Raw genomic sequence first — 27,435 nt, 5'->3', positions numbered from 1 at the left:
ACTAATTGACATTTCCAAAACATAGAAGAAGAAAGTCATTTTGACGTAGGCCGAATAGTCTCTACTCGGAGACTCTGTCATCTCATATGTATTCGTTGACTTCATCATAAGCATCTTCCTCGAAGTCTTCTTCTTCTTTCAAGTATCCTTCATCCGAGTCCTGGTAATTGCCGTCATTGGTGTGCTTTCTCTTGATCGCGGGCCACGCCATTAGGTCTGGCCACGTTCTGATGTCGTCCGAGTGGTACGGACCATTCTCGGGCTCTGAAATGTCTGCAGCACGACCTCGTTTCACAACTACCAATACTTCTCTCTTGGTCTGGTCATCACCCACAAGCTGTGCATCTTCTTGTACCCCTAAGTTCCCCAGCGAAGCAATACTTCGGTTCAGAGGACGACAATTCTTCTCATTCAAGGGTGCTCCAACTACCTTTTCCTCGGTCGCTTGGTGTATGGTGACATTTGCTTGGGAATCGATGCCGTCGCGCGATAACAACATATTCTCCAAGTATCGGGCTGGGGCTCTCCCCAGTAGCGATCACCCTTAAGGATCTGATCGCCCTTGAATTGAAGTACGGTTGAGTCTTTGGAGATGTATCGCAACTCTTTCCATCCGTTTCCATGTGAAATTAAGCCGTTCAGATTATCGCAATCTATATAGCCATCCCATGAACCAAGAACCGTAAGAGTGTCTAGTTGCAAGCTGGGAAGTAACTTGAGTGCCCATACAAGTCTGTCATGGACACCGTGGTCCTCGTGGAATATCAGGACCAGAGGGTATCCTCTGGTACGGACATGTCGGATTTGTGATACGGTATTCGAAGGAATGGATGAGAACTTGTCTAGAAGGCTTTCGACTCGTTCGAAGTTGAATAAGACTCGTCCAAGGCAGACATATTTGGTTTCCTCGAAGATTTGGCGGCAGACGTGAAGCAGAGCTAGGAAATGCGTCGCTGGCTTGATGCTTTTATGGTTATGTCGGCTGATAGGCCTTTGACCAAATGTTACTCGAGTCGACGTAAATACAGAGTCGTAAACCTTGTCGCGAAGCTCTTGAGGGAGCTGGTTGCGGGGCAAACGCAAATCTCGGACCATTGTTTTTCATTGCTAGCGTGCATGCATTCCCCTCGTTCTTCATCTCGAAGTACATTATGGAAAACTCAGGCGACGGACATTCGCAATCTTAGTGTATAATTGGTCTTGTGCATAAGGTAAGATATGAGCCCAAGCGGGGCATAAACGCCCGTGTGGTTTGGATGGCAGCCTACCACGTGACCACTCTAGGATCCGCTGCACCTCATGCTTTCCAAATTTATTCTGATGTTTTGGAATATCCTATCAAAGTATCTGCATTGCTTCCATTCTTATCCAACTTCGCTTATGCAGACCTCCACTCCTACCTTCAGCGCAAGATGATAGTGTAGGCCTAGGAAAGTGAACTCGATTCTCGAGTCCAAAAGCAAAACCGCGCAAAAACGAGCGCCTTAGCTATCACAGGTGGCTTCTTTTTGGATGGTGTTCCAGGATCATTGCAGTTTTCGATTCCTTGCAACCCAAAAGCCATTGCAGGATGGCAGAAGGAAAGACATTAGTGCAAAGTTGTGATAAGGCTGAGGAATGTCGCAAGCTTCAAAGCCCTATCTCCAACGACTTCTATTTCTACTTCAAGCTTCAAGAGCGTGGCTGGTTTAGGCTTCTCGTCATGGAGCCCTCTCTTGATCCACAGTACCGGATCTCTTGCAGTCTCCTTCATCGATGCATCAATGAGAACGCGGATTTTGAAGCCTTGTCCTACGTTTGGGGCACCGACAAGGCTATCGTTCCGATCCTCGTCGACGGTGCAGTGCTTCACATACGATCAAATCTATATCTTGCTTTGAGAGCCCTTCGCTTGCCTGATAGACCTCGCATTTTATGGGTTGATGCACTTTGTATCAACCAATCCGATGCTTTGGAACGTAACAGTCAAGTCTCGCAAATGGCAGCGATTTACTCTGGTTGCCATCAAGTCATTGTATGGCTGGGAGAAAGCAATGAATACGCGGATCGTGGTATCGACTTCCTTGGAAAGATGTGTGTGAAGGCTAAATCAATAGAGAAACGGGTTCTCAAGGAGAGCGAGGACCGCCATCAGCTGTACAAAGAATGGCTTGATCTCTACCTCTCAATGCTTTCTTTACCTGAATCAAATGAATGTTTCAAGGGCATATTCTATATGTTCTGTGGCGATTGGTGGAAGAGGGTTTGGACACTTCAAGAGATCGCTCTTGCCCAAACAGCAGTGGTTCAAGTAGGAAAGAGATGCTTTCCCTGGGAACACCTCGAGATGTTATCTTTACTCGCCACTGTATGCGCCGTCCATACGTCCAAGCAGAATCAGGCAGTTTACACGGATATATCTTCTCGTATTCAAGTCAGTGGAGCACAAATATTTGTCATGGCAGACACAATCAGGATTATCCGGATGAGACGACAAGAAAACATCGAAATACCGTTATCCTTAATGGTTCAATATGCCTTGACCCGCTTTGCAACAGATCCTAGAGATAAAATCTTTGCCATACTCGGATTGGTCAACTGTGGACCGACCATCAGCCCTGATTACAATCTTAGCTGCAGAAAGGTGTATATCTCGGCGTTGGTGGCAATGTTAGAGTACTTTGGAGACCTCCGGGCTTATAATTTCCTTCAGATCAATTATTTCCATGCGCAGGAAATGCCTTCCTGGGTTCCAGATTTCAAGTATTTGACCACGAACAACAACATAAGTAGCATGTCTTTCATCCAAGGCAGTTCACCCAATGATCCTGTTGATTCTCAGGCAACTAATGTTCTGTATGGTGCAGCTTCTTTGCAGCAAGGAAAAATCATTAAATCCAGACTAAGTTTTGAGGAGAATGGAGATATTTTAGTTCTCAAAGGAGTATCGGTGGATAAGATTAGCGTTGTTGGCCCTCCAGCTCGAGATCGGGTAGAAACTCTAAGCTCTATAGGACACAGCTCACTCGGTAGCACTATCATTTTGTGGAAGGCACTCGTTTCGGACAGTGACGGTAGCTACATAGCACGCGGGTCGCGCAAAGAGGCTTTCTGGAGAACAGTGGCTCTTGACTGTAAAGTCATCAACTACCACAAAGGACTCACACTACAGGACAATCCTCGTGACAGAAGACGGAGGCTAGATAAGCTTGACGACCTTATCCCTCCCTCCAATCCAAAGTCAGAAACAAGACTCTTGCAAGCTTTGAACGAACAAGCCGTTGTGGGAGAAGGTGCGCAATGCGGCCGAGGCTTCTTCACTACCGAAACAGGTTATATGGGAATGGGACCACCTAATGTGCAACTTGGAGATATCGTCTGTGTGCTATTTGGCGGCGAGGTACCATTTGTGTTGAGACCCAGTGAGAATGGAATGTACAAGATGATTGGTCAATGGTTAGTCTGTTTATTTGCCCTTCATCATTGACTTGAGAGATGCTGATTTGACAGCTATTTGCATGGCGTCATGGATGGAGAAGTGATTCAAGGTGTCTCGAGAGGGGATTTCTACTATACCTATTTTGCCATTGATTAGCTGTATCTACCAGTCATTACGTGCAACGCATACGGATATGGTCAAGTTCATTTTCTGCGAGGTCAACATGCCTCGATCTCTTTTTTTCTCGCTTATTTGACTAATGTTTTTGGGGGGAAATTGCAAAAATCGTTGCCCGGATACCAGCCGGAGTATCCTGGTAGTATCTAGGTGGGACAAACAGATTCAGTATATCACAAGAAGTAGCTGAGTACATCTTCGCAGGAAACAAGAGCTTAATGGATTGTTTTCGGACTCAACCATAGTTGGCCTACTAATTATCTACTACTCTCTCTGTTTTCACTGGCAAGAAAATACTTATTTCGTTTTATATTTCTCCACGATCACAGAGTTCAAAGACATATGATACTTACACTCTGTTTGGCAAACGTTGAAAGTTCCGCAAACTTTTTAATGCCTTTGTTTGGCCTTTGCACCACATCAAACGCCTAAACCCCAAGGTCTTTATGTGACTGTGTTTGATCTTGAGTCATACTTGTTTCTGAATCACTGGCAAAGTGAATCTTTCTCTCACTTGAAGTCCTAGAAAGTCAAGATTCCAAATTCTCTTCGCAGAAACTATGAAAACTCGCCAGAATATTTCCTTGCCTGGGTGGTCACATTCCTGACAACATTCCAATCTACATTGCACATAACGAGGCACTACACCACATCAAGACAATACTTACTCAACCACTCTTCATCACACAGTACCCCAGAGCCGCAAAACCTCATCAGCATGGAAAGCGCCTTGAAGAAAGCTCCACGACTCCGAACCCTCCTCACAAAATACTTCCCCCACTACCAGCTCCTCATGCTCCTGATCCTCACCACCACCCTCCATCTCTCTACTACCAGTAAGTCCCCCCTCTCACTCTTCCTTCCACTCTTCCTCTCACCTTCCTCCCTGCCAGACTAATAACCCCCCAGCATCCCACCTTCCTCCCCTCACCAAACGCTGGGGCCACCCCACAACCGAAAAGTGCTCCCGCCAAGAACGCACCGCGACGCTCCTCGCACTAATCTTGGGTAGTTTGGGCGTTGATCAGTTTTATGCGCATCACTGGGTGTTGGCGGTGTTTAAGATGTTGACGGGTGGGGCGATGGGGATTTGGTCGCTGGTTGATGTGATATTATGGATTGTGGGGGGTGTGTATGGGACGCCGGGGTGTGAGGGTGGGTATGGGGGGTAGAGTGGGGGTGGGGTTGGATGTTTGAATGGGTGTGAAATGGCATGGATTTTGCTATAAGCGGAAGGGGTAGTGGTGACTTTGAGGATTTGGAGATTTGGAGATACCTTTGGTGATGGTGGTGGTGGTCTTTATATGCCTCAATCCTCTACTTTTTTCATGTTGATCATAACTTCTATGTATCGTCTATCTACTTCAATCCATACGCTTATAACGCTTTATCAGCTCTCTGACTCGTTCAAGAATCCTGTTTCTATTTTTTTGCGCTCTATTCTTTCGACAACCGTGCTGGAACAGCAACTACATTACCCTTTTCACCAGAACCACCACTCGAGACTTCATCTTCCGATGCGCTCCTCCCTGTTTGCTCCGCGCGTGGCTTCTTCCGCAAGGCATTGAAAATAGCAACAATTTGCCGCCGTCCATCAATGATCGGGAAGAACCCCGCAACGAAGAGCGTTGCCCACAGCCAAATAATAGCTATCACAAGCCAAGCGGAGTAGAACTGCGAGCAAACCGATTCTTAGAAACCGTTTTTGCGTTATAGAGATCATGGGTAGACTTACATTCTTCGAAAAAGTAAACCTCGCAGCATACATCGGCAGCGGCCAAAGAACCCAATGTCCCAGAAAAGTAGCAGCACTCCAAATAGCAGCAATCAATGTCCATCTCCGCATATACGGCAGCCATCTAGGATCCGTTCTTGAAGTAGGCTCATCGTCTTCGGATACGGATACCGTTGTATATTCCTGCTCCACCACTTCCGAAGATGAATCTCCAAACGCCAATTTCTCTTTCAAGAAGTCGTTCCAGTCAAAGTTTTGAGGCTTGATGATCGTGATCAAGACCGAGTATGGAAGAGGAGAGAATGTAGACGCGAGACAGCCGTACATACAAGGAAGCAGTTCGCCGGTACTGGCGATGGATACAGATCCGTATAATGCTTTTGCGCTGCCGAGCCAGACGGCGAGCCCAGTTGCCATGCCAAGGAGAGGGGCGATGATTGCTGCGGGACGACTTTGTTGGTTCCATAGGATGGTGAATACTGTCGGGAAGATGCCTGGACATGTGACGACTCCTATTCTAGGTATGAGCATTATATATGTAGAGAAGTTGGAGTTGGGAGTCTACCAAGCATGTATAAAGTCCAACCAAGATCAACGCCGACGTAATGTAATATGGTGCTAAACGCAGCAGCAACGATACCAAAGATGATAACACCGTAGTGACTCCAACGAATGACATCTCTGTCCGAAGCATGGCGATTGAAGTACTGCCTGTAGATATCAAAACTAACGATAGACGAAACGGCAATGATCTGAGCAGACAATGTCGAAGTAACAGCCATAAACGTGATCAACAGAACAGCGATTGCTCCACCTTTGCCAGCAATCGCAATAGCAGCATAAGGCAACACCAAGCCCGCACTAACTTCTTGCGATGACATGGCTCTAGGATAAGTTGGCCAGATGGGCTGATCTTGAATTCCCCATGCGACGCTGGACATTAATGTTCCTAATGCCCAGGGAATCGCGAAGTATGCGATGCCACCGATCACGTAGCCGGGAACTACAGCTCTGGGTGAAGCTGCGAAGGCTTTGACGAAGAAGCCGGTATCCATGATTACCAAGCCGAAGTTGGTGGTGATATGGATGATACCGAAGAAAATCCCGCTTGGAGAGGTCATCGTCATGTATGTTCCATCATGATTCCCGGATATTGGGGTCTTTGCAGATGCCGCGAGGACAAGCTCGTAGAGATTGCCGATTGATCCGATTTCAGGGACAGTAAAAGCTTTTACTGTGAAGAAGCAGCAGATGATGAGGATCGTGAAGGTGTGGATGTAGTCAGTCAGAAACCTGTTTACTATTAGCTCATTTATTCTGAGGTGTACTCCCGGGTCCATACGTTGCTTTAATCCCACCAACAAAAGTATAAACCACGACTCCAACGGGCAGTAGAAACGTTGCTGCTATAATATGCATCCCCGTAAGTGCCGAGATTGCCGCCGAAGCTCCAAGAAGCATGTTCGCAACAGCAAATAGATTGTTCACCAGACATAAAAACATAAACACCAAATGCGCTACCGCTCCTAAGCTTCCAATTAGCCAATATTCTGGTCATGAGAATGACTCCGTACCATATCTTATCCTAACAATCTCAAGAAGTGTATGCGCCTCGGGGATCTTCAACTTGCAGGAGATTCCAAGTAAGGAGAAGAAAACGATCATGGGGCTGCAGCCAGCGGCGAACCAGAAGGGACCGGAGATTCCATAATCGTAGCCTACAAGTGAGGAGCCGAGCATGGCGGTACTCCAGAGCCAGGACTGAGTTGTTGTTAGATGGTACCTGAGACTGAGTGAGGTACACTTACTGATATCACAGCTGAAGCAGTCAATCCTGTCCGCACGCTCCGGTTTGCTGTCATGAACCTAAATCTCATCAATTACTGTTGCTTCCTTTAGATACCATAGAATGTTACATTTCAGTCTTAGAATTATCTTCTCCCGCAGTTCTCTTCAACACCTTCGTAACGAACACCATCGCTTCGTCAAAATCAGTCAATTCTCTTGTCTCAAGCTGAGATAAGTAAAACATACCAAAGGCAAATACGAGTCCAACTACAATAACAACAACATAACCTCCAGCTTCAGAAAGCGGAGGAGTGATACTCGTAGCATCATCTCGTTTGAAGACCGACATTGTTACAACAGTTTAAAATTCCGATCAAGGTACCAATATTTTTTCACCTCCAAAAGAACGGGATATACCACCCCTATCTACCTTCCCCTCCGTCGTTCCCCCGTCCCCACGAAGGGAATTCCCCATCCCATCAAGCCATCAAATGACGTGCTCTTGCCTCAACCTTGCTCTTTGATGCCGATCCCATGTAGTATGGAATCTAGATCTCCCGTCATCTTGGAGAGTGGGATTTCCTGAGCTTTGATATGCACGATACAATCTATCGCATCGTGTTATCCCCTGAAAGGGATCCACAGGAGCTCGCACGCCATCGAAGCGAAGTTCGCGTAATGAGGACACGTGATTCGGGATGTGTCAGGGGGAAGGACCAACCTTGGGCTCTTCTCGTGCGATTGGAAACTAACATTTGTCTCACTGAATCTAAAGTGAAAGCATTCTTTCGATGGTATTTCCAATTAGTAAAAGTTTTGATAATCAGAAGAATGGCATCCAAACACACCCTCTCCAACGGCTCCTCCTCTAACGAACACCATGACGGAGACAACAAGCGAGCAAAAACAGACTCAATCCCCAAGAAGACAAAAAAATCACTAATCCTCAATGCCTTCGTAGAAATGTGTAAGCAACCCTACCACCCCACTGGCCCAGAACTAAAGAACCTACAGGTTCCGGCCATCAATCCCCCGGCCTCTGGCGCCATCCTGAAGACCAATCTCACCGTTTCAACGACCTAGAATACTGGACCTCACTCGCTCAACGCCTTGAAGCTGCGAAGTTTCATGGGATGTTTATTGCTGATGTACTTGGTACTTCCTCCCTTTTCCTTCAAAAACTCAGCTCTTCGAGTTAAATACTGATAAAATGAATTCGAAGGAGGTTATGATGTCTACAAAGGACCAAAGAATCTGGAACCAGCAATTGTATCAGCGGCTCAGTGGCCAGTCAATGAGCCCTTGGCGGCCATCCCCGCGATGGCGGCCGTGACGCGGAGTCTGGGGTTTGGGGTTACGGTTGCTACGACGTATGAGCAGCCGTATCATCTGGCGAGGAGGTTGTCGACTGTTGATCACTTGACTAAGGGGAGAGTTGGGTGGAACGTAAGATTTGCTCGAAACTAAGATGGAATTTCCGTCTGATTATGTATAGATTGTAACTGGATATCTCGACTCAGCGGCTCGAAATCTGGGGCATATGGAGCAACCTCAGGTAAGTTGTCGCTCTTAGCTGGTCTGGTAACAAGACTGACAATAAGCAGCACGACGAACGCTACGCAATCGCAGAAGAATATCTCGAAGTAATGTACAAACTCTTCGAATCGTCCTGGCGCGACGACGCCGTGATTCGAGATGCCAAAACAGGCGTCTACACAGACCCCACTCGCGTCCGAGAGATCAACCATGTGGGTAAATACTTCAATGTTCCTGGCCCACATATCTGCCAACCCAGCCCCCAACGTACTCCTCTCTTACTCCAAGCTGGCACGTCGTCATCAGGGAAACGATTCGCTGCCAAGAACGCTGAGGCCATTTTCGTAGCTGGGCACAGTCCTTCTGTTGTCAAGAAAAGTATCGAGGATATTAGGACTCAAGCGAAGGAGTTTGGGAGGGATGAGAAGAGTGTGAAGTTCTTGGCGATGATTTGTCCGGTGATAGGCAAGACGGAAGAGGAGGCGAAGGCAAAGTATGAGGAGTATTTGACGTATGGGAGTGAGGATGGGGCTTTTGCGCTATTTGGTGGATGGACGGGAATCGATCTTGCGAAATATGGCGATGATGAGGAACTGAGGCATGTGGAGAGTAATGCTATTCGTTCGGCGGTGGAGGGGTGGTCGAAGGCTTCTCCTGGGGTGCCGAAGTGGACTAAGCATACTGTTGCGAGACATCTGATGGTTGGTGGGTTGGGTGCAACGGTTGTAGGTACGCCAGCTCAGGTTGCGGATGAGTTTGAGAGATGGGTTGATGAGGGTGATGTTGATGGTTTCAATATAGTAAGTAGTTCTCCTATTGTCTGGCTCTCTGATACCGTCCTGAACCATGATGTAGGCATATGCTATCACGCCTGGATCGTTCATTGATGTGATTGAATTTCTTCTGCCAGAATTGAGAAAGAGAGGGCTGTTCTGGGACGATTATGAAGTGCCGGGCGGAACATATCGAGAGAATATATACAGGAAAGAAGGTCAAACTGGGCTGCCAAGTGACCATCCGGCACATGGCTATCGTTGGAAGGCTGACACATAGTGGCTATATACACTTTGTTCCGAATCGGTCGTGTGCCACCAGAGAAGAGTTCTTTATGTCATGTTGCTCTTCGTTGAGCTGAGACAATCACGACATGTCGTTCCATGTCCATCAAAGCTACATCAGGAACTAAATCACCGACATAAGCGCACGCAATCCCAACTCGAACTCAGAAACTTACAGCTCATCAACGCGCCACTCCCATCACCACCTCTCCCGATCCTTTGTCTCTCTATCCCTTCGCTAATACCATCTTCCCCTAAACCTCATTTCTTCCCAAGCAACCACTTCACAGACTCCGACACGCTCGCGCCCCCAAACAACCAATCATCACCATGCCTCCCACACTCCGTAACCCCATTCACATGACCATGATGCTTCTTCTGCTGCTCATCCGCTTCCCGCTGTTCCGCACTCTCTTGTTCCCTCTCCCTCCTCTCTATTTCCACATATGGCACACTTTGTTTCCTATCGTGAGGAAATCCTTCGCTTGCGCTTTGATCGGGGAGTGAAAGGTGCGAAGGAAAGTTGGCGCTGGCGGAGGGGGACTTGGCGTGTTGTGGTGTGCTGCGCGAGGGTTGCTGGTCGGGTAGGGTTATGCGGGAATCGGTCGTGGATAGAGTTGCGAGCGATGAACGAGGTGAGTTTTCCATGCTGAGTTTGTGTTTATCGTGGAATGTCTAGATGATGGAAGGTGGTGTTGATGGAGGAGGAGGGAGGGAGGAGGAAAATCTTGGCAGAGCGGAGGGAGTGAAATGTTTGGACTCGGAGATGTTGCCAAGAAAGGGTGTCAGATGCCGATCCAGAGCATAAGCGGGAAAGGGAGGAGCGGGGTAATTGTGTTCCGATAGTTCTTAGTGCACAGCAACTCGAGAAAAAAAGGTTTCTGAATGATCTTATTGCAATAAATACTTCCAGAAAAAAAGAGAAGTTCTTGTCGAGATGCTGCTGCACTTCACATAATATTCTCAGCCCTGAAGTCCGTTACCCGATTAGTTTCTAGGCAACGAAATAAATCCCCACAATGTCATGTCGGGGAGCCCGAAGTCGTCAGATCAGATCTTCAATCATGGGGTTGGCTTGAAGCTCGGCATGAGTAATTAAATGCCGCACAACCGGATATAATCTTGGCAAGAGGTAGGATCGTCCCGAACCAACGAAATGATTCCGGATTGTCACTAGATTGACATTGCAGCTAGAGATGGAGATTGTTTTGGTGCGGCGTGAGAGAGGTGTAGATTGGCTGACAATAAAGAATATTGGGACTTGACATGAGATTGGGGTTGGGTTGCACGACGCATAGAAAATTGGATAAGATTTTCTGAACCTGCATCAAGATTTTAATTGAGTGCAAACAGTTTTCGTACGCGCTTAGAAACAAAATGTATCTCTTACCCAACGGTATTTGGTGACATCTGGTAACACCTCTTTGCTACCAAACTTTACAACCCCGGACGCCCTCCAACTGATTTCTGACTGTGCTATCTATCGTCAGCTACAAGCATTCCTCGTAGCGACAATAGACCATTCTCACCTCAATCCCAAAGCCAGCAAATCATTCTTGACTTTGCTGATGGTACGGCTGCTGATAACCACCGATCTGAGCAGGCGTATACGGCTGAACATTCACAACACTCTGTTCCCAGGGCTTTCCTGCCTCATAATTCCCCTGCTGCGAGTATCCGTACTGCGGTGGAAAGTCCGTCGCTTCTGCCCGGAAACCACCATATACTGGTTGCGGGGGTGGAAGATTCGTACTCGCTGCAGTTGGATCCCACGGTTTGGTGAAGGGGTTTCGTTGCTCGATTTGTCTCCGTCTTTCAAGCTTGCGCTTCCGCTTGAAGATTACGAAGCCGATGATGCAGAAGACGACTATAGGGACGAATATGACTTCCACGATGATGTTGAGACCGCCTGGCATTGTGTAGTGAGAATTTGGACGCTGAGAGAAGAATTACAGGCTTTGAGGTTGGATGTATATGCTTGGTGGTATTTGAAAAGGTCCTTGATAGCGAAAGTTGGATCCAGACTCTTCGCTCGTGGCATCACCATATATAAAGACCGTGACCTCTTCCCGGCGGTTATTACCCATCTTCTCAAACATCGTGAGGGCTTTTGTGCACTCTCAAGAGTTGACTACTCTGATTGGTTCCAGGGAGGAGAATGGCGCCAAAGAGTGGTGAAGCAGGCATTTGATTCGCTACCAACTTGAGCCTGAAGCGCATTCTCAACAGCCTGTCTTTCATAGCACATGGGCAGACTCGTACTGTACGATGTGAAATTAAATAGATTCGGCAGTGCAGATATGTGTGTGGAGTGATGTTTGAAGAAGTGTGTTGAGGGATTTTGGTAGACTATTTGTGGACTTCCACACCTTTGGTTTTCAGGCTTCTGAATTGCAAGGAAGCTCATGCGGCGTAGTGAGTAATATAATCTTTCTAACAGTAACGTAGAGATCCGATACTTTCATGTTATCTCAAATTTCGCACTCGCTTGAAAGAAATCCAATGTTGAATGTGATATTCTCCGGTAGGTTGGACAATCCTAGCATTGCTTGTTGGCGTTTTGATACTCGATTCTCAACACATCATCTGTTCGCGCATGCACCGCAAACCAATCAATGCTGCAGTCGACGACCGTGTTGCATCTTCAACCACCAACCTTGAACATGTCAGCCTCACAGACCGTTTGTTTGCAACGGAGTGCAGCACTTTAGCGGGCCTTTCGTATCCTGCGAGAACAGTGCGGCTGAGGAGACGCCCTTGTGGGCCTGCGAAAAGATTTGCGTCATGTCGAATGGAGCCTTCAAACATTCTCTGCAACACTCGCAGTTCGTCTGCCCGGTAGTTGAGGCACTAGCATCACTCCATTGTGCGACATGGGAAGAACCATTGATGCCGATTTCGTGGTCAGATTTCGGTACGACGATGAAGGTACGTTGACTTTGACGTTGGGGCAGTATCACGACCGGAATAAACCCATGAAATCTTGGCACTGACGACGGCCCTCATTCGCAGACACATCGAAGTCCGAAGTTCGGTTCGAGAAGCTCGTCGAGGCCCTCCATGATGTCGGTTTGAGTGTCGAAGCTCGGGATGGTGATAACTCGTCCATCATCTTGTTCGTGAAGCTTGCGTCGGAGAAGGATCTGGTCGACGCAGTCTACAACTCGAGGTTCTAATGATCGACACATGGTTCTTGGTGGGGAGATGTGCTAAGGACTCTTCATAGGGTCCAGGACTGGCTATATGGTGTCTGCCATACGGCTCCAGAGCAGGATGCGCAAGCCATGCTTGATTCGACGGTGTTGACACAGGCCGAGCGTTTGCGGATCGTGTATAACCTCATCACATCTCCATGCGATAAGGGCGGGGCTGGTACAACACCCAATGGAGGTGATTGGGAGGCGGTGGATGCTCTCTTACCATTGCACGATCAAGAGTTTAATAAACGATGGCTGAAGGAATGGAGTACGAAGTACGTTTTGAGTGTCGAGGATTTGACGAAGATACGCGATCATTATGGGGAGAAGGCAAGTACAAGTATGAGTACCGCCAAGCTTAAGCTAATCTACTTCTAGATCGGCTTCTATTTCGCTTTCCTCCAATCCTACTTTACATTTCTCCTTCTGCCGGCTATCCTGGGTTCCATCGCATACTTCGTGTTCCCGTCCTTCTCGATTGCCTTGGGTTTCATAACTTGTCTTTGGTCTGTCATATTTGTGGAATATTGGACGCTTCAAGAAGTCGATCTCGCGGTCCACTGGAGAGTTCACGGCGTATCAACCATTCAACATGTCAGACCAGAGTTTAAGTCGGAGCGTGAGACTAAAGATCTCATTACGGGAGAGACTGTGAAGGTATTCTCACCATACAAGAGGTTGGCTAGACAAGCTCTGCAGATTCCATTTGCTCTTGTGGCTGGAACGGCTCTCGGATTTCTCATAACGCTCTGCTTTGGGATTGAGATCTTCATCTCTGAGGTGTACGATGGACCATTCAAGAGTATTCTGGTAAGCTAGCCCAACACATAATTTTCTCAATTATTTATTCAAATATTCAGGTCTATCTACCTACAGGACTACTTGCAACCCTAGAACCCAGCTTGACAGGCATCCTGGAAAAAGTTGCCATCAGACTGACAGACTTCGAGAATTACCCTACCGCAGACTCTCACGAAGCAGCCCTCATTCAGAAAACGTTTCTTTTCAACCTGATCACTGGATACCTGCCTGTCTTTCTCACTGCTTTTGTCTACATTCCCTACGGACCTCTCATGGCTCCATACCTGGACGTTTTGGACTTTCTTGCGCATAAATATGCAAATGATCCTCTCCATCCCGTCAAGCCCTCGATGTCCTTTCAAGTCGATGAATGGCGACTTAGAAAAGAGGTTATATACTTTGGCATTACGGCACAGATCATTGACCAATTCTTCGAAGTCGTTGTTCCGTATGCGAAACATAAATGGGCGAGCTATATAAAATCTCGTCCCAGTTTTTCGACGAAGCACGCTGCGAAAAAGTCTGTGCACACTGTCAACGACTTGCAGGACGAAGCGGTATTCCTGACGCGAGTGAGAAACGAGATTGAGCTGGAGGAATATGATGTGAATACAGACCTTAGAGAGATGTGTATGCAGGTCAGTCCCCTTTCCCTCTCCTCATTCAATCGATACTTCAGAACCTAACAAAACACAGTTCGGATACCTAACAAACTTCTCCATCGTCTGGCCACTGACGCCTTTATGCTTCCTGGTAAACAATTGGATCGAGCTGCGCTCCGACGCCGTGAAAATCTGCTTCGACATGCGCCGTCCCGTCCCTCACCGCTCCGACACCATTGGCCCCTGGCTCTCGAACCTCGGCTTCCTCACTGGACTAGGTAGCATCAATACCGCAGCCTTGATCTTCCTCTTCTCAGGCGAAGCGGACTCCGAGTCTGTGATGTGGAGGATGAGGAGCTGGGGGTTCTTGGCGACCATCATCGCTAGTGAGCAACTCTACTTTGGAGTCAGGGAATTCGTGAGGTATGGAATCAGGCAGTTGGAAAGTAAGGGTCTGTTGCAGGAACGAAGGGCGCAATTTTTGGCCAGGAGAGAGTTGTTGGAGAAGGCGATGAAGGTTAGAGGTGCGGAGCCTGCTAGGAAGAGGTCTAAGAAGGGGAAGAAGCGGGATAGTCAGGTCTTAACGACAATTGGCTGTCGTGATGAGAACGTTGGGCTTGATTCAGCGAAGAAGGATAGCGGGGTTGAGAAGTGTTTGAAGATGGGACGAGATATCATGAGGCAAGAGGCTCCGCAGGAGAAGAAGAAACCATCATGAATCCCCTGGCAGGCTCGCTAAATTCCGAACTTCTCTGTGAGGTACTACAAATGTCGCTACGCACTGCAAGCTGCACAAATGACCCCTATACTTTTTCTTTGTCCTTCTTTCTCTTCCATGCTGCTCTATCCACTTTCCCTTAACCGTCTCGCATCGCCGTTGTCCACGTGGATTGGGGTACGAAATGCGCGGATGGCGCAATATGCGCTGGTTGCGCTGGTTGTGCGGGTTGCGCTGGCTGCGCTGGTCGCGCCGACCGCGCTTCAAATGCCTGAAGCCATAAGTCTCCACAGAGGACACAAGAACTTCGAAATTGTTTGAAGGAGCTCAAAGAGTTGTTGGATTTTTGTTCTGTTCATTTCCGGGATAGGTATGCGAGGGATGGGGAGGGTTATCCAGTGCTGTGCGAGTTGACTTGTGAGGTCTGTTGGAGAGCTCTGGGGATTGGGAGTTTGGGCGTTGGAGACTGGAGTGCTGTGGTGTGAGTTAGATTGTTTGATCGGTTGAGGAAGATATGATAAACTGTTGCATTGGGGTTTTGTGAGCTGGTGGATCTTTGTGAATCGAGACATAATTTGGATCGGCGTAATGTCTCCTGTGGTGTAAGACTGGTTTTCGTAGCTTTCATGGTAGAGGAATTGTTAAAAATGTAGACGTTGGTAACCTTTCGACCAGCGTCAGACAGAGTAGGTAGTGTACGTTCAGTTGCGCTTCTAACGCAAACGAAGAGTCTTCTGGGCTCTTGATTAGTCCAGAATTTATGTTGGTCCAAGTATATCGGGACATGGCCTTTGAATGTTCTTTGTTGTCACACAGCGCGTAGTGTTAACTTGTATGTTCAAAAGGAGGGATAACGAGAACTCTTACTTTAGCGCATCATCAGCTGAGAGGAAATTTCCCGACTTTGTCACATTCGATTCTAACATGCAACTCAACAAACGTCAACAACATCCTCCACATCGAAGGACCATGTTCGCAACACGCCTCGAACGTCTTTGGAACGACTGCCACGTCGACGTCGCGGAGATGTTCTCGTCGAATCAAGGAGATGTCCAGCGTGTCGTCACCATTATGATGGTCCAAGTAATCTGCGGGCTCTTCAACTCCCTCGCTACCGCATTGTTTGCTGTTTCGATGTACAAATACTCGTTCTTCTCTCTCCCCTACCTAATCCAACTCTTCCTCTTCCTACTCCATGCTCTCTACTTCTTTGGCACCGCCGAGACCACGGGATGGGAGTTCTTGAAGGCCAACTCCGACGTCGCCGCAAACCAGAACAAAACCGTTCTGAAGCTGGCTCTCTACTGCTTGAATTGCCTCATTGCTCGATCCTACCTCTTGGGGGCTTTCCCTCTCTCCATATCAGGCGGCATCATGGCGTGCTACTGGATTACCGACCTTGCGCTCGTCTGGATGGTCGTACCTGGTACATGCTGCGCCGGCGTACCCCGTCACTTCTTGGTGTACGATAAGAAGAAACAATCCGGTCAGCTGGTCCGCAATGATGCTCACCCTGGAAAGGATTTGAAGTTGGATGTACGACTACAGAATGGTGAGGCGAAGAAGGGTAGACTTAGGATTACAAATGAGGATATACACGAGATGAGAGAGCAGGGAGGCTTTACGGTGCTGCGGGCGATTACTCCTATTGAGTACCGTCAAAATTCTTGAGTCCTTGAGGTATACACTCTCTGCTTTTGATGGGACGGATCGTGCTAATTGCATCTAGGAGATAACAGAGTAGCTGGTAGGCGAGTCACCCTAGGTCAGAGAACGTTTCTGAGAGTGAAGCGAGGGACGGATTTCTGGTGTCTGTAAATTGACTAAGGAGGGGCTTTGTAGCTACTTCATTCTCTTCCCGCCAACCAGACAATGAAGTTCTTCTTTCCAATACGTTGTAACGTGTCTCACCAATCCATTACCAGTCCCAGGAAGCCAGAGACAGCGTACTGCATCTCTCTTCGTCTAGGTTGAATAGACCCTCGCATCCAGTAGACCTTTGTCGCAAAGCCACTGCAAAGATGGATTAATGCTATACTTCGCATTGTAGATGTTGGTAAATGCTCAAAGGAGTTAATTAAAACTACTATATATGACTAAATAAGGACGATCTCCAGAAGTTTTGGCTATGCTGAAAGTCTAGTGTGGTGCGTAAGTGATGAGATGTGATCTCTTGTCTCGAGTTACACAAGCCTCACGATCACATGCGTTGTATTGGACTTCAATCTTGATAATCCTTGACATCTCATAGTCTGGTGAGATGTCGTGAGAAGTAATATGTAATGTAAAGTTCAAACTTCCACTAAGAATAGAGAACTTCTAGAGATTTCTGTACAATTGGTGGCTGGGCCAATTGTGGGAAGCCACGACAGTGGAGTCACAGAACCTCAGCCTTATTGCTCATTGATGATAAGTCGAAAAAAGAATTCTTCTTTTGCTAACACACGATCACTTTGACCAATTCTCAAGGATGGATCATCTCGGTGGGCCACTGTCGCAGCCACTACTAACACCGAAGAATGTGATCGTTGGAATAGAGATCGGGATGACATGTACAGGTATTTACTATTATCTACACCTACACAATGCTACGTAACTTACTGTTGTGTTGCATAGAGCTGATTAAATGTCGATGCAGGCGTTGCAGTATGGTCCGACCTTTGTCCTATGCTTAATGTCATCCAGAAATGGCCCATGAGGCCTGGATCTCGGCCTACTGTCGTCAATAAAGTACCCACAAAGGTTGCTTATGAAGCTGGAAAAGCTTCCATTGACTCATGGGGCTTTGGATGCCCGGAGGTTGATAAAATTGGACCTGCCATGGCTGTCAAAGACCTGTTTAAGTTCCTCCTGGACCGAGATTACTTCAGGAAAGAGTTCGAGGGGAACTTTGATGCTGCTCCTGGGACCGTTGATGATGTGGCACTATGGTATGGGGACTTTTTGCGAGCTTTACACGAACATATTGTTCACTGCCTTGAGGATGGATGGAATGTGGACCTCGAACTCACCAAAGTTGAATACAATTTCAGCATCCCTACACCTTGGGCGGATAATGACAAGCTGATCGAAATGTTCCGCGATATTGTGGAAGAGGTTGGATTTGCCCATGGTAACGAGAGCGTTGTCATGCAACTGACGGAAGCGGAAGCATCAGCAGTGTTTACTGTTAAGCAGCACAAATTTAGATTCAAGGTTTGGATAACTCTGGCTCTTCAATTTGTGCTGTACGCTAAAATAAAGTTTAGGAAGGGGAAATCTTCATTGTTTGCGATTTAGGAGGTGCAACCACTGTATCTACTACTTATTCCATCTTATCATGTCCCTCACTAATGACTCGTAGGATATGGGTGCTATGCAGGTGGTCAAGGTTACGGACGAGGCTGTTCAACTCGATAATCTCGATCAACCGAAAGGTATGCAATACTCTACACCCTTCAAATCATCCATTAAGTTTGTATAGCTCTTCCTGTTGGCTCTCTCAACATCGACGATCTGTTTGAGAGATATGCCACGAGAATCTTAGACAGGCTTAGGCTCACATATCCACATTTACCGCAGCATAGAGCCCACCAAATCATGAGAAACAGCTTCCAAGTCGTTAAACATGCCTTTGGTACACCAGCAGCGCTTCCGATTTCGCGATTTGAGGTATCAGTGCCGCCAGAGGGCCCAGAAGATCCAGGGGAGCCGCAGTTGCTCGAAAGAATAGAACTGACACAGTAAGCGACACGGATTCACACAATCTTAAGAACCATGCATGACTGATCCACCCATAGTGAAGAGCTTAAAGCTATGTTTGACGAACAGCTTGTCAAGATTTTCGAGTTCATTGACAATGAAATTGCATATCTCAAGTGGTACATCCCTGATAAAAACCTGGTAAGTAATCACATTGCTCCCGTAATTATTCATACCCTATGCAACCGATATTCAAATACCGTAATTACAGTCTTACCTTATTCTGAATGGAGAGTTCTGCTCGTCCCGATATGTTCAAGACGAAATCGCCCGCCGATACAATGAAGTCAAGACACTCTTTCCTCTGCACCCCGAAGATGGGTACGTTTGAAAAACCTAGCGTTTCTTTGAGACCTCGACTTACATCGTAGACCTCTCACCGTGTGCAAGGGCTTGGTCATCGACCGCTTACAGAAGAGAGCCCAAGAGCTTCTCGATACTTCGTGTCAAAGGAGTGAACCGAGACGGCCATACCGCTCGTTGTTCCAAGAAATATTTGATGAGAAGAACGATGCTCAGTTTTTCAAGATAGGGCAACTCAGATGGAATAAGCCCATTCGCAATAGAGTAAGACGCGATAAAAACATGGTCAATGCTGGTTGACATGGCACAAGCATGTAGCGCTATATGCCAGAACGAGAGATGAATCATCCCGACAACCTATCTATATCGGTTGCAAGTTGTTATTCTGATCTTTCCATTAGAACATAGAAGTTTGCCCAAGCGGGAATGATTCGAGCTGTGGTGGTAAGGTGTGCCCAATCGCAATGGCATCCCCTCTTCAACGATGGATGCCCGCGTATCTGCAATTTCCTCTCAACAAATCAGCCGTCTCCTTGCACGGCATCTGCACCATAACGGGAATTCCAATAATGAGGAACGGTTAGCTTCATGAATTGATTGATGATGATGCTGCTGCCAAGGACTGGTACCTGGGATCACGATGCTGTACTACTCCGTACCATTCTTCGAAAGTGTATCTCCGTCCGCACTCGGAGATGAATTCGATGGCCTCGATTGATTGGCGTCCGAGCTCCCGAGATGATACCAAGCCTTAACGGGGCATCTGTGCTCTCGTCAGATTTTCTTGGGATTAGCAAGCGGCACCGTTGATGATTGAATTCGGCGACAATAGACTTGGAGGTGCTTTGATTCATTGGGCAACGCATGGAATCATGCATCGCACCGTCAGCGAGCAGCTCTCACCCCACGCGAGTGGGCGTCCCTAGAAAACCAAAAAGTGTGAGAGCCGAAAGCAATAAATCTCGAAGACCGCGGCAACCGGGAATCACGATAGTGGTTCTGTGACCATGATATTGGAATTGGAAGCACACGCGTGGAATTCCAAATCGCGAATGGAGTACAATAAGGTTACTTTGCGACCGGCCACGCAAAACGACTTACATGAAGAGTACAAGCCTTCGTTGGGTCAGCAGCCCACTCATTCAACACGGATAGATGCCTCCCCTTCAAGCATTTTCCTCAACAAACTCATAACTAACTGATAGACGCATAGATCGCATCGGGTTTCGAATCAGCCCCTATCCACAGCTACTGCCAACTCTAAATTAAAGCTCCAACGTACCAGGGCATAGGGTACCGGAATACGACCCGGGCCGCAGCCGACACCTAATCAGAAGAAAAAAATCCTTCAATTTAATTTCGAATTCGAAGCGATTCAGAAAACTTTTGTCCTACATCATCAGAGAATAAGCGAGAAGAATCGACCTCGAAAAAGTCTCAAAATTTAATCTCCTTGTGAGACATACATCTGGCAAATTGATAAGCCTTTTTTCTTTATAAAGAAAGGGCGTCGCCGCTTAGCAATGATAGCACAACGACAACCCTTCCTTATGAGGCTTGTTGGAGATAACGAATGCCCTGAGAAGTACCAGCACCGGCGTCTTAAAGGACGAGACGAGTAATTTGGAATCGATGTGTGGCCCTGGGGGCACATCAGACGAGCCCTCAGGGCCGCCATCGGTTCCAGTGAACATTGAGCTCGAGCGCCCCCGCGTCGAGTCTTCTGCTCGACCGCGTACGGCTGCCCGCCCCCCTACAGGGACAGAACGTCCCCGAACTAAGCATCGTTCTCAAACTTCATCGGGAGATACCAGGCCTAAATCGCATCGAAGACCGGAATCAGAGCGAAGACATCGACCTGAAAGCTCGTCGGCTGGTGGAAGGCGGAGTTCTCATCAACCTCACAATAGAGACCGAACCAGACGGGATATTCCAACCATCCAGGAACACGGACACACAGAAGACAAAACAATAGTTCGACGACTCGGAGAATTAGGTACACTGATCGATCAGCACGTCGTCAATTTTTACTACCCGCTGCTGGATTCAGCAAACTCCGGCATCTCAGAGGATTTAGACGACCCACGGACAAGGCACCACGCCCTTCGCAGATTCATCATTCAGAGGTTAATAAATGATATCGTGATGGTCGGAAGTGACAGGTACATCCAAAATCCTGCAGCAGAGCTTAAGTCAACTGACAAAACGAAGCGCGCCAGATACTACAAATATCGCGCACGATCTATCAGAGGATCTCGAAGTATATGCAAACTCGGACAACGACAGACTCGACAGTCTCAGAAGCATATGCAAACTTGGCAACAAGCTGCGTCGAGATATAGAAAACCATCCTTCGCCCTGGGAATTCGGCTCGACGGAGGAGGAAGGATATATCGAGGTGGTTCCTGCGCTTCTCAAGGATGAAATCCAGGTCGTGGCAGCGCAGAAGTTCAGGATCTAAAGAGAAGCTCAAACTTTGAGGTTTCTAACAACCAATACGTTATATACTTAGAGGGAGTGCATTGGGATAGACAAAAGTAGTTGCGGGTTATACCTTGTACGACACTGGTCATAAAAGCTGAAGCGTCTTGCGCTTTGTACAATATTCTGCTCGATGGGAAACGACGACTATTTATATTCTCCTCACTATGACACTTGTGCGTATTATATCAAAGAAGAAAGTGAAAGATGTAAAGAACGTTGAGGGGTAAAAGGTGTGGTAGTGCGGATAATCCCGGACCATCAGGGCGCTTAATCTAATTGATGCCCAACCAGAGGGAGCCTTCCGAGCAGCTGCTCGAATTTGAAATATAAAGTGGTTGGAAATATGCAAGTGGTTGAGAAGCTTCCAATCAAGACAAGTGTCTCTTCAAGTCTCGATCAATCTCCAATGCGTATTGCTCGCTTTCAGACACTTGATAAAGCTTGCCATAACAGTTCGTCCGGGAACGAAGAGGAAAAGGAATCAAAGTCGCGATTACTGCTTTGAAGTCATATATTTCTTACCATTTAAGGTAGTCGTATATTATGTTATTCCTTCGTTGCTCTAGTCATATCTTGCAAACTCTGATCTCATGGTTAAAGCCTTTCAACAAAACCTTTGGCCAAGTCTGAAACCGAATCTACCACTGGCAAACTGTAGTAATTGTCCTCACTGAGTAGAGAAATCCAACTTTGATAGCTTTGTTGTCTGTGACGAAACTCTCGACTCAAGGTGCTTTCCCAGCTCGTCATGATCGACACTCAGTCAAGACCTGCGGGGGCAAACCGAGTCTGTCGATCCATTTCCCCGATTCATCACGTTCATCTTGTTTATTCCGACGGCTTAAAACAGTTATTTAGCTTTGCCCACTGCCACAACGATTCTGTTGGTAGCATCATGCCATATCGACCATCGATCGTGAAAGACATCCGTCTTTAAACTCTCATTTTGGCATAGGCTTGGTTTAGTTACCTAGTTTCAACAAAGTTATACGCTCTGCCAAGGGCATCTTCTTGGATGTATGATGGAGTCCGGGTGCCGATTCAGGAATGAGATTAGGTTGGAAGAGAAAGAGCTAGGTTATTGAAAGTGATCACAAGAGATGGCAATGCGGGGTAGATGTGCAAAGGAATTTCATGTTACATGTGCGGAACTTTTCGAGCCGAAATTCCATAGCTGCATGGTCTTCTGACAGACTTGTACCCTACTCTTACAAACAATTATACCTATTTACACATTATACGCCATTAGAATCATGAGAGATCTCCTTCGCAGCTGATGCCGATGATCCTCTCTTACAAGATATCATAATCCCCTTGGTCCACTTGCTGAGGTTTATGTTATGGCATCCAACCAAGTGAAGAAGGAACTGATCCGGCCGGTAGAATACAAGGTCATTAGGGCAGTCATCGAAACCATGCTCTGATTGCAGATGTTCGATACGCACCTGCCAGTCTGCAACACACTCATCGATGTCCTCATCAAGATCATAAAAAATATCCTCCGAGTATTCGCAGCAATACGGACAAACATCTTCAGTTGAGAGAGAAGATGGCGTGGCGTTAGGAAAGAGAAATGCAGCGAGTGGACCATTCTGAAGATGTGTTGCTGTTCTGATATCGTTCTTGGTGGGGCAGCGCCAAGAATCGCGGGGTAAATGCCAGAGCTTCTCGTGCCGCACCATATCTTCTTCATCAAGAAACTTCGCTGTACAGTATTTACAAGTTGATCCGTCGCCAAGAGTAAGGCTAAAATAACGGAGTTAGAGATCAAATCATGTGCTCAGCGATCATAGTGGGCTTACCTGGAAATGGACTCTGACTGTACAGTTAACAACGTCCTTCGATCCATTTGAATTGGTGGTGACCAGCTAACAACGATCCCAGTGCCTCTATCAACTGGACATGATGGTACAACTGGATCCCAAGAGCCCATCGAAAGTCCTTCCTTGAAGTGACGTCCAATATGTCTCGATCGGTCCTCCCATCCGACCAGTGACCGGTCACAAAAGCCGCACTGCCAGTACCAATCAATATCTTCTGCAGCAAATGACCATTTCCGCATGCAATCCGATATGATAAATTGGTCGTGAACATCTTCGAGATGCTCTTGGAAGTCTGCCTTGCAATCAAATGTTCGGCGAGAAACAGATGTATGACAACAAGGTTCATCATTATGCTCAGAGCAATGTGATGAGTCGGGATCAACAAGACCACAGAATACACACACTTCATGTCCATCTTCATTTCTCTCAATGGGACCCCAAGGCATACAGATCCAGTCTTTTTGCATGGCAACATGCTGTGAGCGTTCGTGTTCCTCCCACACCTCTTGAGATCCAAAAACTTTTAAGCAGAAGAGACAACAGTACAACGTTGAGTTCACATGCTGATGATTGCCTGTTACTCGAGGAGCATGCGTAGCAAGACCATCTTCTTCCATATCTCTCAGGTCTGCACAGGTTGATAACTCCAAAGTGCCTATACTCGTCGACGAAGACAGAATTGATGGGTTGTCAACGTAGGCAGAGTCGAAAGAGCTTCTCAGGCTGGGATCCACGCCAAGGTTCAGCAAAAGCGTCCGGTCTGCGCTTCCTGGTTTGCTGAGTCTGGAATATGATCTCCTCAACCTGCTGTTCGATGAGCCCATAAGCGACGCAACTTCTTCAACAACATCATCGACGATGTGAACAGTTTCATCATCAGAGTCCAGACTCGAGTTTGAATCTTCCAGAAGTTTGTCCTTAGCAAGCTTCGTGTCGCTTTCGACGTCTGCTTTTCCTTTCGTACTGGAAATACCAAGCTTCAAGTCTCGACGTCGTCGCTTCACGGCCCACATGCCAACGCGGCCAAGTTTCCGTTTGGTATCGAGGTTGCAGTATGGGTGTTCTTGAAGAGTGTCCAACCAGAACTTCTCCGCTGGTTCTGGCTGTGTAGAGACCGGAATGACTGGGTCAGACCCCGCATCATGTTTGCTGGTCTCATCTTGGACTTGACAACGATGAAGACGAGGCAGACTTCTTCCACCTCGCCACTTATATCCTACTGGCTCATCTTCATTCTTCTCCGATTGGTAAGAAACATCGGTATCGATTCCTTCCGCGACGAAACTGGTTTCATTTGCATCCGATTCGAAATTTGGTGCGTGGGAACACTGCCACTCATGTAACCTCAACAAGCCAGTTGTATCTTCGTAAGTCGTCTTTGGTGCCAACGCGACAATAGTTCTGCTGTCACTGACAGACGTAGCTGAACTTCCAGTGCGAGCCTGACCACTGAATATCGAAGTAGAGCGACTTGCGTGAGCTCGAACGCTGCCCGATGAAGACCAAGTGCTTGATGCAACGCTTCGTGACTCATGGTATTCCGCCGATACTTTGGAGTCATTGTCGTCGGATTGAAGTGCAATCGAATAGAACGCACGCAGCTGTTCTGGGGAGCGGGGCTGCGGCCATCGCATGTTCTCAGTACCCGCCATCGTCGACCAACATCCGTCCTTGGCGAACCTGTATTGGTGATAATGGCATGTCTTGATGAGTCATGAAGAGTGTGAGAACAACCTTGTGCTAGACAGGAAACACAATTAATGAAGATATAATTTCCAAAGTGTTTTATTCAAATTGAAGTTCGAGGCTCTAGAAGGAAAACTGCATGAAACAGAAAACAGCACAATGCAAGATGGATCCCAATAAGCGGTCTGGAATTTCCAAGGCGAACTGCATATCGCGTGGCGCCATTCAATGGAGGTCGCTAACACGCACTCGACATGCAGGTTGAAGCTTATTCGCGGTTGCGCGCCTTGAAAATATACCCCCACATGATTTGCGCAGAGTCCCATGCATGCCATCTCACCATGACAGGAATCTGGGTTTCGTGATCAAGGTGACTTCAATGATGATTTCCCTGCCCGTCTCCCTGCGCATGAACTCCAGATCGTCGTGATGGCTACCGACCTCTTTTCTCTCTGTCTCTTCCTTGCAGCAGTCCTCAAACTCGGGGGAACCCTTCACGCGGCACCTTACGAGATAGATGTCTATCAGGAGATCATTGCCCTCATTGTCGATAACTTCAAGAGAGTCAAATTGATTCGCAAAACGACGTCGTGTTCAAGGTACAAGGGTTTGGAGCTGGACGCACAACTACAAAAGATTGAGGATGTCTTGAAGAAAGCTAGGAGGGCCGTGAGCTGGATCCCACGTGACATGAACGGCAACTCTGACCTTGGACCAAGAGAGTTCGTCGCGTGGACGCTGACTTGGAAGAAAGTTGCGGATGCACATCAAGAACTTTTGAGAATGTGCAGTATTGAGTTGGCAGAATTGAAGATTGAGATGGCCGAGTTGGATCAAGCCAGTAAACGGCACTACCCAGAGACGATTTTCTTCGAGCAAGTACGACAACAAACATGGACAATCTTATGCGACAGAGCAAAAAGGAATGCCAGTCTCTACGTAGGACCGGGAGATCAATTATCTCGCTCGATTGCTGATAATGTTGTAAGTCTTTCGTCTTTCTTCTTCGTCCAGCACACAATGCGCTTCACTTCTACGATCAGCTGGATGTGGACTAACATTTCTATGCATACAGATGGCATTCTAGAGACGACTTGAAGAGTTACGGTGAACAGAACGAGGACAAGATTGGACACCTATGGAAACCGCATTTCGGGGAGTTTGGGTTGCATATGCGTACACAGATTGCATATATTGGTGGCAAGGAGCATTGAATCATTGTTAGTAGTTGCATCATGAATCGGGAGATCCAGTCTCTGATCGTTTTATCGAATACTTTTACGTACTTATGAGTGCTGTTCACGTAGCCAGAATTCATATACATGCGAGACTTCTTTGCTACTTGCGCTGCACATACATTTTAGTGGTTGTTCCAATCGACAGACATCGAAGTGAAGTAGACTGAGAAACCAGGGAAACACAGCCGACGTAATATGCCCAATCACAAGTGTTGTTCTCCAGAATCTTGGACGTGCGAGAAACTCGCCAATAAGCGAGGCCCCTTTACGCTCGACCGTTCTTAGCTTCAGCTTAAGTCGCAAGCGGGGGCTGGACCACGGAAAGCCTGGAGGTGCCATCACTCAATTCGGACATGGCATCTTCGCGAGGATTTATTTTCCTGCCAGCATTCTACCCATTACCAAAGCAGTTGAGAGGGGTACGTCTTTCTCTTACGAGAAAATGTACAGACGAGGGTGAGGCTACTTTCACAATTTGCCACAATCACTTGCGTCTTATGAATATGAGAATGCAAGGATGAAAGTTGTAGAGCAATAAATTGAATGAAAGCACACCAGCGTGGCAGCATGAAATCTCTCTTATCTGAATTACTTTCGAACAATCGAGTGGCGAGAAACTAAGGAAGGAGTCGGTGACTTGCCGAATCAGCAGAATTCTCGGGTAGTTCGGGGGAGACTTGGACATCGGCATTTCAATTCGAGGAGGGTAAGGAATCCACGGCACGATCAATGATAGCACAGGATCGAGTAAAAAGCGATGACTTAGTACGAAGTACCCTTTGCAAATGAACGCTGATTTGGAGCGACAGCAGTGCAAGTGACGCGAGGTAGAGTTCAGAAGTACGCCTTCCACCAGCAAGTCTGTTTCCCACACGCTGACCAACAGCATACAAACTAGTGGATCTAATGCAAAGGACAAACAAGTCTGAAACATCTTTGCACATGGCTTAGAAAATTATTACTATCCCCCCCCATGAATAAAGGGCGTGTGGAGACATTTTGAGGCTGTGTAGTGACAAGGGGGTGTGCCAGTAGGAATCTAGAAATTTCTAAGGTGGAGATCACACTTTTAATTTTATTGGCAGACACCCCCTTGTTGCTAATCAGCCCTATTGTTCTCCACCGGCCCT

The 27,435-nt window shown here is 47.3% G+C and overlaps 12 protein-coding genes across 12 annotated transcripts; 7 read left to right on the top strand and 5 right to left on the bottom strand.

The window, feature by feature from the left end:
- Positions 1-82: 82 nt before the first annotated feature.
- On the bottom strand, positions 83-1,195 carry LY89DRAFT_776141 (uncharacterized protein; the record flags this gene model as incomplete). Its single annotated transcript, XM_018222015.1, has 2 exons — positions 431-1,195; positions 83-380 (listed from the first exon to the last, which is right to left on the bottom strand). The coding sequence occupies exons 1-2, from the start codon at positions 1,093-1,095 to the stop codon at positions 83-85; spliced, it is 963 nt and encodes a 320-aa protein (XP_018078290.1). The 5' UTR covers positions 1,096-1,195.
- A 171-nt stretch (positions 1,196-1,366) lies between these two features.
- LY89DRAFT_604188 (HET-domain-containing protein) lies at positions 1,367-3,830 on the top strand. The gene is made up of 2 exons (XM_018210347.1): positions 1,367-3,435; positions 3,490-3,830. The coding sequence occupies exons 1-2, from the start codon at positions 1,571-1,573 to the stop codon at positions 3,572-3,574; spliced, it is 1,950 nt and encodes a 649-aa protein (XP_018078289.1). The 5' UTR covers positions 1,367-1,570; the 3' UTR covers positions 3,575-3,830.
- A 1,106-nt stretch (positions 3,831-4,936) lies between these two features.
- LY89DRAFT_7501 (uncharacterized protein) lies at positions 4,937-5,797 on the bottom strand. The gene has a single exon (XM_018221190.1). The coding sequence runs from the start codon at positions 5,745-5,747 to the stop codon at positions 5,190-5,192; it is 558 nt and encodes a 185-aa protein (XP_018078288.1). The 5' UTR covers positions 5,748-5,797; the 3' UTR covers positions 4,937-5,189.
- A 225-nt stretch (positions 5,798-6,022) lies between these two features.
- Positions 6,023-9,707, top strand: LY89DRAFT_692800 (Nitrilotriacetate monooxygenase component A/pristinamycin IIA synthase subunit A; the record flags this gene model as incomplete). Its single annotated transcript, XM_018216595.1, has 7 exons — positions 6,023-6,043; positions 8,043-8,085; positions 8,133-8,273; positions 8,362-8,564; positions 8,614-8,673; positions 8,723-9,454; positions 9,510-9,707. 7 exons carry the CDS (start codon positions 6,023-6,025, stop codon positions 9,705-9,707), a joined length of 1,398 nt encoding a protein of 465 aa, XP_018078287.1.
- A 181-nt stretch (positions 9,708-9,888) lies between these two features.
- Positions 9,889-10,837, bottom strand: LY89DRAFT_679205 (uncharacterized protein). Its single transcript, XM_018213825.1, has one exon. It carries the CDS (start codon positions 10,358-10,360, stop codon positions 9,974-9,976), a length of 387 nt encoding a protein of 128 aa, XP_018078286.1. The 5' UTR covers positions 10,361-10,837; the 3' UTR covers positions 9,889-9,973.
- Positions 10,794-12,047, bottom strand: LY89DRAFT_7451 (uncharacterized protein). The gene is made up of 2 exons (XM_018221053.1): positions 11,242-12,047; positions 10,794-11,188 (listed from the first exon to the last, which is right to left on the bottom strand). Exon 1 carries the CDS (start codon positions 11,626-11,628, stop codon positions 11,263-11,265), a length of 366 nt encoding a protein of 121 aa, XP_018078285.1. The 5' UTR covers positions 11,629-12,047; the 3' UTR covers positions 10,794-11,188; positions 11,242-11,262.
- Positions 12,048-12,775: 728 nt separating this feature from the next.
- LY89DRAFT_7407 (DUF590-domain-containing protein) lies at positions 12,776-15,226 on the top strand. The gene is made up of 4 exons (XM_018220620.1): positions 12,776-13,239; positions 13,288-13,719; positions 13,770-14,348; positions 14,407-15,226. Exons 1-4 carry the CDS (start codon positions 12,997-12,999, stop codon positions 15,028-15,030), a joined length of 1,878 nt encoding a protein of 625 aa, XP_018078284.1. The 5' UTR covers positions 12,776-12,996; the 3' UTR covers positions 15,031-15,226.
- A 697-nt stretch (positions 15,227-15,923) lies between these two features.
- On the top strand, positions 15,924-16,701 carry LY89DRAFT_744475 (uncharacterized protein; the record flags this gene model as incomplete). The annotated part of the gene is made up of 1 exon (XM_018221036.1): positions 15,924-16,701. The coding sequence occupies exon 1, from the start codon at positions 15,955-15,957 to the stop codon at positions 16,699-16,701; it is 747 nt and encodes a 248-aa protein (XP_018078283.1). The 5' UTR covers positions 15,924-15,954.
- A 799-nt stretch (positions 16,702-17,500) lies between these two features.
- LY89DRAFT_662708 (uncharacterized protein) lies at positions 17,501-19,829 on the top strand (the record flags this gene model as incomplete). The annotated part of the gene is made up of 9 exons (XM_018212663.1): positions 17,501-17,588; positions 17,669-18,225; positions 18,374-18,446; positions 18,494-18,752; positions 18,810-18,912; positions 18,983-19,092; positions 19,143-19,338; positions 19,476-19,523; positions 19,659-19,829. 9 exons carry the CDS (start codon positions 17,501-17,503, stop codon positions 19,827-19,829), a joined length of 1,605 nt encoding a protein of 534 aa, XP_018078282.1.
- Positions 19,830-20,525: 696 nt separating this feature from the next.
- Positions 20,526-21,621, top strand: LY89DRAFT_7326 (uncharacterized protein). The gene is made up of 2 exons (XM_018219701.1): positions 20,526-21,236; positions 21,286-21,621. Exons 1-2 carry the CDS (start codon positions 20,707-20,709, stop codon positions 21,533-21,535), a joined length of 780 nt encoding a protein of 259 aa, XP_018078281.1. The 5' UTR covers positions 20,526-20,706; the 3' UTR covers positions 21,536-21,621.
- A 1,465-nt stretch (positions 21,622-23,086) lies between these two features.
- LY89DRAFT_7284 (uncharacterized protein) lies at positions 23,087-25,265 on the bottom strand. Its single transcript, XM_018219260.1, has one exon. It carries the CDS (start codon positions 25,031-25,033, stop codon positions 23,357-23,359), a length of 1,677 nt encoding a protein of 558 aa, XP_018078280.1. The 5' UTR covers positions 25,034-25,265; the 3' UTR covers positions 23,087-23,356.
- A 130-nt stretch (positions 25,266-25,395) lies between these two features.
- Positions 25,396-26,396, top strand: LY89DRAFT_776131 (uncharacterized protein). The gene is made up of 2 exons (XM_018222014.1): positions 25,396-26,051; positions 26,143-26,396. The coding sequence occupies exons 1-2, from the start codon at positions 25,497-25,499 to the stop codon at positions 26,152-26,154; spliced, it is 567 nt and encodes a 188-aa protein (XP_018078279.1). The 5' UTR covers positions 25,396-25,496; the 3' UTR covers positions 26,155-26,396.
- The last annotated feature ends 1,039 nt before the right edge of the window (positions 26,397-27,435 follow it).

The sequence above is a fragment of the Mollisia scopiformis genome (genome assembly GCF_001500285.1).
Source record: "Mollisia scopiformis unplaced genomic scaffold LY89scaffold_1, whole genome shotgun sequence".
Lineage (NCBI taxonomy): Eukaryota > Fungi > Ascomycota > Leotiomycetes > Helotiales > Mollisiaceae > Mollisia > Mollisia scopiformis.
Note: the sequence above shows the minus strand (reverse complement) of the source record. Positions and strands in the feature narration are given on the sequence as shown.